General features: G+C 39.2%; 2 protein-coding genes across 2 annotated transcripts; both read left to right on the plus strand.

The window, feature by feature from the left end:
* The first annotated feature begins 3,914 nt into the window (after positions 1 to 3,914).
* Positions 3,915 to 5,194, plus strand: LOC137972791 (G-protein-signaling modulator 1-like). Its single transcript, XM_068819505.1, has 3 exons — positions 3,915 to 4,635; positions 4,697 to 5,062; positions 5,121 to 5,194. The coding sequence occupies exons 1-3, from the start codon at positions 3,915 to 3,917 to the stop codon at positions 5,192 to 5,194; spliced, it is 1,161 nt and encodes a 386-aa protein (XP_068675606.1).
* Position 5,195: 1 nt separating this feature from the next.
* On the plus strand, positions 5,196 to 8,969 carry LOC137973318 (tetratricopeptide repeat protein 28-like). Its single transcript, XM_068820106.1, has 2 exons — positions 5,196 to 6,655; positions 7,119 to 8,969. Exons 1-2 carry the CDS (start codon positions 5,215 to 5,217, stop codon positions 7,136 to 7,138), a joined length of 1,461 nt encoding a protein of 486 aa, XP_068676207.1. The 5' UTR covers positions 5,196 to 5,214; the 3' UTR covers positions 7,139 to 8,969.
* The last annotated feature ends 1,243 nt before the right edge of the window (positions 8,970 to 10,212 follow it).

Raw genomic sequence — 10,212 nt, forward strand, 5'->3', positions numbered from 1 at the left:
CACCTGTTCGAAACGCATTGCGGCCATTTTTTCCTTTTTCTAACAAATCCTGGCATTTTATAGGCTTCCAAAGTTGCGAAAATCCAAGCATCTTTTGTTCACGACCGAGTCAGAAGGGGAGTGGGTCTATTCCTGCTTTGACGTCACATACTGATTTACATTGCATTAACTCTTTGTAAAAATGCATGCAAAGTAGATTCTGACTTCAAAGCTGGAATAGACCTACTCCCCTTCTGACTCGATCGTGAACAAAAGATGCTTGGATTTTCGCAACTTTCGAAGCCTATAAAATGCCAGGATTTGTTAGAAAAAGGAAAAAATGGCCGCAATGCGTTTCGAACAGGTGCAAAGATTTATTTTAGCGAGAAAAATATTTTGGGGTTAGGTGCACTTTAAGTAGATCCTCGTACGACTAAGCCGTGAGTTTATTGAAGCAATGAAACAATTAACTGTTTGGATGACAGTTTGATCTCTATCCCTGTTGACATGCCTTATTAAATTGCGCAGTTCGATCGAGTATGAAGTGACTTGTTCCATTGAATTTCCATTTTAAGTCTTGTTCCATTTATTTGTTACCTCTTTTAAGAACTTTTCAATTGGCAGCTCCAGCTGTACTCTCTTTGCGTGGCATAGGCTTAAAAAGTTACGACACTTCGTCCCAGGTACTGTTTTACGGAGAGATTTGATAATGGAATAACTGCATCAAATTCAAATTCCAGATGCGTGAACTCACAAGAAACTTTCACGTTGCCTTTTGAAAAGCATCCGTTTGGACCAACAGCGGTAAGTCTCTCAGTGTTGCTTACAGCTTGATCTTATCACGCAATGCATACCATCTCCGATTTCTTATAACTTGAGCTATGAAGACATTTCTTTTTTCCATCGATGATGACTCGGAGTTACCCGGAATAAATCCGAGTGCTTCTTGATTTACAAGAGTCAAAGCTACGATCTTCTGCAGTAAGTTCCCCCTAAATAATAGAAAGCCAAAATTTTGCAATTATTTGATTGTGAAACCAAGGCGAAAACTACAGGCAGACAACCCTAAGGATGTAACAGAGCTTGACGTCACGTTATTTTGAGACAATCAAAACGGCCGATTTTACTAATCGAGGAAAATGTTCCATAAAAACTTCAAATCGCGATGTTCCTTTTCAAAAATTCATTTTATGGACAGCCAGATAAGTAAAGTTCACTCACCTTCTATTTTGTGCGTTGTCCTGATTGATTTGATGGGTTTTTGGGACGCTTCGATTTCTTCTTCAGGCCCCACGTGTCGTCACATACAATATATATAGACAAAGCATACAACTCCCGAAAGCGCTCACGGCCGAGTGCCTCCAGAATTTAGCCGAATTTCTCCCACTTCCAAAGGTCGCTCGCCGTCCAGTCTTGGGAAGGTAGAAAGTCGATAATTTTGCTAGCATCGTGCCAAAAATCATCGCCTTTACACCTGCTTGATTTCCAAGCTTCGCTCAGGTTTTTGTAATGGCCAAATGATGCGGACAGACCTAACCCATCATTGGAATTTGATCAAATCAAATTAACCAATCAAAAAGTGCAGATTTATGATTTTGTCCCTCTTGGGGAAAACAATCAAATAGCCCTTTGATGTCCAATGGAAACAAATTACCTTAGACAGTTTAAGAATTCAGAGTTTTGGGGCCCTTGAAAATGGCGACTGAAGTAATGAGGGCGAGCAATGTAAAGTGGATGAGTAAGGTTTTTTAAGTAAGGCCAGTAAGAATAAATAACCCGCGAACTCCGCTTTTAGGCTTGGCTAAATCTATGTACTACAATAATGAGGATGTGGGTAACCCAAACAGTGGTACAGTTTTTAAATTAAAGAAGGTTAAGAGAGAAAGGAAAGATTGACCAGGAATTTGATCTTACAGATTAATTTAGAGATTTCAGAGAAAATTAAGAAATATAGGTTCCACTTGCAAGAAAGATATTCGTAAAGCACAACTCTGAATAACACTTTCCTTTGACTTGCTCAATTCTTTGATGAGTTGCGCATATTTGAATGAAATGATGATACCAGTTTCCCCAGTCTCAAGGTATGAACATAATAATATGTTAACATGAAAATGGGACTTTTGTTCTGAAGAAGTGCCTTTTCCGTCACGGTTTTAAACGTGTTGGCAATTTCGATTCACTCGCTTGAATTCATTAAGGCTGAGGCTCAGGTAAACTTAAAATTAATCTGTTGAAAGAGAAAAATCCTCACACTTTTCTGTAAAACGTAGGCCTACGTAACTCTGGGACCTTAAAGGGCCGTAAGTTAAGGCGACTTAAAGCGACTTACGGCGACATAAGAAAAAATTGCCCAAAGTATCAGGCGATTTAAGCCGACTATTTTTTCTTTAAGTTTAAAAACTCTGTCACAGAGTGACCGACATTTTAAGCCTTCATATCAAAAAGACACCTGTTTATTTTCAGTGAAATATTCCTAATGAATGGTCCGCTTTTACTAACTTTAAAAATGTTGAGACAGCTGGATCGGAGATAAAATGAAGTCAAAGACTCACAAGTTTAAAAATGTCTTGCGTGTGCACGCGCCTAAATTAATATGCAACACGGGAGTTTCGAGCTTTCAGACTTTTAAACTCGTGTTTTGCATATATCATAAACTGCGTTCAGACACGCCGCAATAGACCTTTATTCACGATGGCCACCATGTTGGATTTGCTATTATCATGTAAATTTGCTACACAATTCTGAGGGGGCAGACAACATACGTTCGAGAGGTTATAACGAACATCTTAGCCACACATGATTTGTTTCACGTTTATTGAATGTTTATCACCTAAGTAGTAAAATAGATTGATTTCAAAAGTTACTTCAACTTTTCTTAATGAAAAATGAGCAGATAACGAAGTGGAAACTCAAAATGTCAAAGGCAATCAACAGATATAAAATTATTATAAAAGGTACTTCATTATAAATTCTAAAATGTACTTCTAGTATTGTTTTTTCAATATTTCGACTATGTTTGCCTCCCAGCATTACACATGGCTAATTTGCATGACAATTTGAAAACCAATATGGCGGCTATCGTGAATAAGGCCTATTTCAAGCTGGTCAGTCTTTGGCGTCATCTTATCCTCGATCCACCCCTCTGAGGTCCAATCGGTCAGTCTTGAACGTGAGTAATGGCGGACCGTGAAATCCAAAACTTGCACTCAAAGCAAACAGCCTCTGGATAAAATTGGAAGCTCACACTTTGGCCAGTCAGGTGTCAAGCAAACACGCTTTTAAAATCTGAAGGAAAAAGGGACGTGCATTTTTTTTATCATAGTAGCAGTTTAAGCAATTGTCTCTTATACGGCTTCATAGCTCAGTTGGTAGGGCATTGCATCGGTATCGCAGAGGTCATGGGTTTGAATCTTCTTGGAGCAAATTCAGGTGCTAGAATATTTTAACAATTATGTGTATGAAAGGAACATGGGCTGCTCACATAATAATAAAAGCTGAGGCAGACGCAATGAGTTTAAAAGAATACGTCATAAAATCAAATTAATCTTTTTTTTGTGGATACGACAGTTGTTGAACCAGCAACTATGCTACGAATTCCTAGACATACATGCATAAGAATTTAGGAAAGATGCATTATGTTGGAACTTAAATAGCTCATGGAAATTCAGTTAAATTTTTCCAATGATTACTAAAAACAAACACTCTATAGATCCTGCAATTGTTTTAAAACCACATAGCCCTTCACTCAGAAAGCAAGCGATATTGCTTAGTGATCCATAGTGATGATAAGAGGTATTAAAAATTGTTAGTCTATGATTGTTTTAACACAACAGACTTTGTGAAAACAGTAGGCAAATGCAGTGTTTGGCTGTCTATTTTTCTTTTAGGCGCGCCACTGCTATCGAAGAATACTTTCCTAATTCTGATTATCAAGGATGGTGGATAGAAAGTTGGATGTTTTGGAACAGCATATGAAAGGGCTTAGCATTGCGAATATAGAGGGAGACAGAGCAATGGACGGTCTGGCTTGTTGGAATCTGGGCACCTATTATTATGGCATTAGCGATTTTAAACTGGCCATAAGGAATTACACAGAAGCATTAAGCATTTTTAAGGACATAGGGTTTCGGTTTTTGGAGGGGTGTGTCTATGGCGATCTCGGCATTGCCTATAACGGAATGGGCAACTTTATGCAAGCCATAGAGTACCACAAACAACAGCTTAGTATTGCAAAAGAAGCAAGGGATAGGGCCGGAGAGGGAAGAGCCTATGGCAGTCTCGCCATTGACTATGACTGTACAGGCAATTATAGGCAAGCCATAGAGTACTGCGAAAAACAGCTCAGTGTTGCAAAAGAAGTAGGTGATAAGACCGGGGAGGGAAAAGCCTTTAGCACTCTTGGCAATGCATGTCACAATATGGGCAATTTTAAGCAAGCCTTGGAGTACCACAAACAAGGTCTTAGTATTGCGAAAGAAGTAGGTGATAGGGTCGGAGAAGGAAGAGCCTATGGCAATCTCGGAAATGCCCATGACAGCATCGGCAATTTTAAGCAAGCCCTAAAGTACCTCCAAGAGTGTCTTAGCATTGCAAAAGAAGTTGAGGATAGGGCCTGGGAAGGAGAGGCCTATGGCAATCTAGGAAATGACTATCATAGTATGGGCAATTTGAAGAAAGCCATAGATTACCATAAAAAAACATCTCAGCATTGCAAAAGAAGTAGGCGATAGGGCCGGTGAGAGAAGAGCCTATTGTCATCTCGGCAATGCCTTTGACAGTATAGGCGATTTTAAGCAAGCCATAGAGTACCATAAACAAGATCTTAGCATTGCAAAAGAAGTAGGGGATAGAGCCGGGGAGGGAAAAGCCTATGGCAATCTCGGAAATGCCTATGACAGTCTGGGCGATTTTAAGCAAGCCATACAGTACCACAAACAACGTCTTGATGTTGCAAAAGAAGTAGGTGATAGGGCCGGGGAGGGAAAAGCTTATGGGAATCTCGGCAATGGCTATGTCAGTCTGGGCGATTTTAAGCAAGCCATAGAGTACCATAAAGAACATCTTAGTATTGTGCGAGAAATTGGTGACAGGTCCGGGGAGGGAAAAGCCTGTGGCAATCTTGGCATTGCCTATTTCCGTAGGGGTGACCTTGAAAATGCTATTTCCTTTAACAAACAACATCTTAGCATTGCAAAGGAAACGGGGGACCCAATAGGGCAGGGAAACGCGTGTTGTATGCTAGGTTGTGCCCATGAATTTTCTGGCTCAATCTGCACAGCTCTTAATTACTATCGCTTGAGCATAAAATATTTTGATGAAACAAGGCGACTTCTTCAGTTAGAAGATTCGTGGAAAATAAGCTTTCGTGACACAAAACAAGAGGCGTACACAGCTCTGTGGAGAGCACTTTTGAAGAATGGAGAGGTCATTGAGGCTCTGCATGCCGCTGAGCAAGGACGAGCACAGGCTTTGTCAGATATTTTGAAGGTGCAATATAGGGTTGATGAAAAACCTTCCCCAGAAGTTACCACAAAGGAAACTATCTCCGCTTTATCAAAATATCTACCTGCAGAAGCAGTTTTCACAGCACTTGAAGGAAACAGAATCAGTTTCTGGCTGCTGAGAAAAGGAAGCATGATACACTTTAGGCAAAAGGAAATTGAAAATGAAAGTGCTAAATCACTGATGAAAACTTTTGAGCATACAATTGCTGGGTCTGTTGTTCGCTGTGAGAATCGCTCGCTTGACCAACAACGCAACGACTCCCCTTGCCTTAGAGAAGCCGTCCAGAAAATCCCTCCGTCCTTGAGGCTCTCCGTCAACTGTTTGCAGCCATTGTATGATGTCTTAGTCAGTCCCATTGCAGACTTGCTCCACAGTGATGACTTAGTCTTTGTTCCTGATGGACCATTTTGCTTGGCTCCTTATTTTGCATTGAGTGACTCTGTTAGGATCCGCACTGTTCCCTCACTGACAGCTTTAAAAATGATCGCCGGTGCACCTGACGACTTCTCTAGTAAGAGTGAAGCGCTGCTAGTGGGAGATCCTTGTTTAAAGGAAGTCGCTTATGACAATGGCGAGCTAATTGAACAGTTACCGTGCGCAAAGAAAGAGGTGGAGATGATTGGAGAACTTCTGCAGACTACGCCTCTCACTGGAAGGAATGCAACTAAAACTGAGGTGCTGAAAAGAATGAAGTCCGTTGGTTTAATCCACATTGCTGCACATGGAGATTCCGAATTTGGAGAAATCGCTTTGGCTCCAAATCCAGACCGCACATCCCAGATTCCCGAAAAGGACGATTTCTTGTTAACAATGAGTGATGTTAATGCAGTTCGTCTTAAGGCAAGACTTGTTGTGCTGAGTTGCTGTCACAGTGGTCAGGGAGAGCTGAAATCTGAGGGTGTGGTGGGAATAGCCAGGGCCTTCCTCTGTGCTGGTGCCCGGTCTGTTCTGGTGTCACTTTGGGCGATTGATGACGAGGCGACTTTACTGTTTATGAAATGTTTCTACCAACACTTGGCAGATAGAAAAAGTGTCAGTTTAGCTCTTCACCATGCTATGAAATCTCTTCGGGAGACAACGGAGTATTCCGCAGTAAAATACTGGGCGCCATTTGTGCTAATTGGCGATGATGTCACGTTCGAATTTGGCCAACACGAACTCGAAAAGAGTGGTAAGTGCTGTTCAAATATAATTTTAATTACGGAAAAGCAATGCATTGTACAGGGTTCTAATCGACAAGTTGTCGAGAGGAAGAGGAACAGGTAATCTGATTTGAAACTCGGTCGCCAATGAAGTTGCTTCACAAACTGCTTTGGATGGCCATTGAAATGAATATTGTTTGCATTCAAGGGCCAGGCACTTACCCTCTTGCAGCAGGTAGCTGTTATAATCTTGCTATGGGCTGGGAGGAAATCACTGATTTCGAGTTACCTATGAAAAGTAAAGTTAGGTATTGAGGGCTTAAATTCTACATGTCACAGTGACAGTTGAATAGGAATCGTTGCTGCATCTATTTTAACGAAGCGCAAACCGTGGATTACCATAATTTTCTTTACTCATTTAGAAATCAGAATTATAACCCCATTTACCTTTTAACCCACTATCTCTTTTCTTTCTTTATTTTGTTTTTTCAGAAACGGCGTCTAAAACGTGAGAAAACTATTTGTTGGACTCTGACACGTCAACATGTTATTTTCGTTACTTGGTATGGCTTGTTGGCAGCAACTGAAAGCATTTTTTCCTAGTGACGATCAAGCTTGAAGGAAGACAAGAAATATGTAAATTTTGCTAAAGTTGATTTATAAACTTATTTTACCAAGAGATTCAAGTAATAGTAAGATACTGATTCTTTTAAGCTTCTCTGCAGGATGAGTTCATCATTTAACAGAAATCAAGGGCTTGGCAAAATGGTCTACTTCCATAAATGAGGATCAAGCAGCCATGTTATTTTGGCCCTGAATACTTAATTATAACTTTAAGTCTTTGGGGTCTTCCTTTCAGGTCTTTTTTTTTTTTTTTCATTAAGTGACAGGCTCTAGAAAGTCTTTTTTTTTCTTTCTAAAAGGACTATTAACTATGTGCCACAATCATTCTTCTACTTGATCTTTTTTTTTCCCAAAATAGTAAGACTTTATGGCAAAGTTGCCTGATCTGCTAATTAGTAGTTATCGAAAAGATTAACCCTTTAGGATCTTTCTTTGAACTAAGGGGCAAAAAATCCTAGAATAACAGAAATGGCAAATTGTTAGAAAGTGTCCAGTCTAAAATATGGATTTTCCAAAATATGGATGGCCCAAAGCAAATTTCTAAAAGAGAAATAACTAGGAAAGTAGAAATAGACAATTCTACTGTTGTTTGTTTAGTGATGTGGCCTATGTATTGATACAGGCTTCGAATTCATTGCTTTGATCATGTAAATCATATTTTTATGATGCTAGCTAATCCTTAGCTACGTAGGAAAAGTAGCGGGATTCATATTAAAACAAAGTCAACGGCAGCCTCGCCGTTTCATAGGTGTCAGGTAACTCAGCCATAACTGTAAAATGTCTCATTCGCTATTTTCGCCAATCCAATAATACAGTACATTTTGGGGGGTTATTTGCATTAAAACAATCGTGGATGTCCAGTTCATTGACGCATGATACATTCCCAAGAACAAACAACTTGCTTTTATGTAAAGAACCTCTCAAAACGTACTGCATTATGGGATGGGGGAAACAGGGCTGTTCTGATGGTCAATATACATAGTAAGTTCAGTGACTAGAATTTTTCTGTAAAAAAAATCCTATCAATGGGGCCCAAATTTCAAAAACAGACAATTTTTTGTGGTTAGAACTTCTAGATGTGGATAAAACTACGAAATAAAAGTTGCCTCATCACTTAGTTAGTATCCATTTAAAGTTTAAAGACTGCGAAAAATATGTTTATTAGGCAAACTTCCAGATTTTTTTAAGGTGATTTCTTTGCTCGATTTTCTCCTCATTTTAGGAACAGGTTTTTCCTGGGAAAAGTATCATATTTTCTTGACCATGAGATAGCTCTGCTTTGATTGACCTTTACAGCAGTGGGCAAGCTGAATCTCCCAAGGGAGAAGTTCTATAAATAAATTTACTCGGGAAAGGATTGACTCCCAGGCCAAGTATTGGAGGTGGAGGCTCCCCTTGATGCGCTTCTGTATAAATGTTGCTTGATCTCTTAATGAGTATGCAATTAAAGTTTGAAGACCCCGATTTTTCTTTATTCAGGCAAACTTCCGAATTTTGTAGGGCGATTACTTCGCGGCTCGATTTCTATGAGAAACTTCCATAACTTATAAAGATACACGAGTGACACTTGGTCTCTAAATTAGTATGCGTTGAAAGACTGCGAAGATATTTCATTCTATAGCGACCGTCTTTCAATGCAAAGTAGCCTGGCGATCACAATCAATGCACATATTTGGCAATGCACACGAAGTAAGAAACCCGTACTTCAAATGGGTGGTGAAATGAGTCACCATTACCCAAGAGAAAGAATATGGTATCAGGTATGTCCCCATCAGCATAAAAAAAGTGTTACGTTTTAAAGCGAACCTCCACTAATAAAAGAAAATAAGTTTAAACCACAGAACAGAATCTTTACAATCAATATTGTTCGAACTTTTTCTAATGTAAACGTTTGTTTCTAAAATATAGGAATTTCAAAAACGCTTGTCATTGGTTTTCAAATTTCCCAGGCGCCGCCATCTTGAATAATTGAGACGTGTTGCGGTTGCCTTGTTGTTTCAAAACGAAAGCTCTTTGTGTGAAACGTAACTAACACGTCACAATTATTCAAGATGGCGACGCCCGGGAAATTTGAAAGTGAAAATTAGCGATTTTAAAGTTCATTTCTGTCGATCCAAACACTTTATTGGGGAAAATTGTCCAGCTAATTTGATTTCAAACATTATTTTGTTAGGTTTAAAATTATTCTTTAGCGGGGACTGGAGGTTCTCTTTAAAGCTTTGCGAGAAAGTAAATAATAGACCAAACGTTTTACTTAATGGGTGGTTTCCACGTTACGTCATCGTCGCCATATTGGTGAACAAAATCAAAAGATCTCTTTTCGTCCAGCAGCAATTTTCTTTACATCATTGTTATCTGTGTCTCTAGAGATTGGTTGCAAACCACTTATTCAAATCTCCCGGGGTTAAGATTCTTTGTGTTGTACTTGCATGATAATGAGGCGTTCACATTAAAATGATAAGCAAATACCTGCAATATATCTTAAATGCCCAAAGGGTTTGAATTGGGTACGACATTGGGTTAGCTGATTTGGTCTATTTTTTATTTTCCCGTAAAACTTGATTTTAAAATAGTCACTCTTCTGACGCAGGTGAGGACTACAGGTCAATTTTGGTAAATCTTATTATTGGGTGATGGACTCTTGCATAAGTAAATATATCACGATATACTCATATATAGTCTACTTATCTTGTAAATAAACATGTGAAACCTCTAATGTTGTTTAGAAGTGAAAGCTCTGGCTAATCTGTGCTTTACTCACAGAGGAAAGAGTTTAGAGGGATCTATACTTTTCTCTTATGTGTGTCAATGAGCCGTGTAAGCGAACATTTGTTAAAAAAGAAAATAAGACAAAATTTGCGAAACGAAAGGTGCTTAATTATTCGGCTATGCTGACTTGGAAAGCGCTTTAATACACTCTGTCTGATGATTCTACGTTGATATTCATAACTTTTTTAATGGT

Source organism: Montipora foliosa, chromosome 10, assembly GCF_036669935.1.
Source record: "Montipora foliosa isolate CH-2021 chromosome 10, ASM3666993v2, whole genome shotgun sequence".
Lineage (NCBI taxonomy): Eukaryota > Metazoa > Cnidaria > Anthozoa > Scleractinia > Acroporidae > Montipora > Montipora foliosa.

Coding starts and splice junctions, on each gene's coding strand:
- LOC137972791 (XM_068819505.1), top strand. CDS start 3,915: ATGGTGGATAGAAAGTTGGATGTTTTGGAACAGCATATGAAAGGGCTT. Junction 4,636..4,696: donor TCTAGGAAATGACTATCATA/GTATGGGCAATT, acceptor GCATTGCAAAAG/AAGTAGGCGATAGGGCCGGT. Junction 5,063..5,120: donor TAGTATTGTGCGAGAAATTG/GTGACAGGTCCG, acceptor CTATTTCCGTAG/GGGTGACCTTGAAAATGCTA.
- LOC137973318 (XM_068820106.1), top strand. CDS start 5,215: ATGCTAGGTTGTGCCCATGAATTTTCTGGCTCAATCTGCACAGCTCTT. Junction 6,656..7,118: donor ACACGAACTCGAAAAGAGTG/GTAAGTGCTGTT, acceptor TTGTTTTTTCAG/AAACGGCGTCTAAAACGTGA.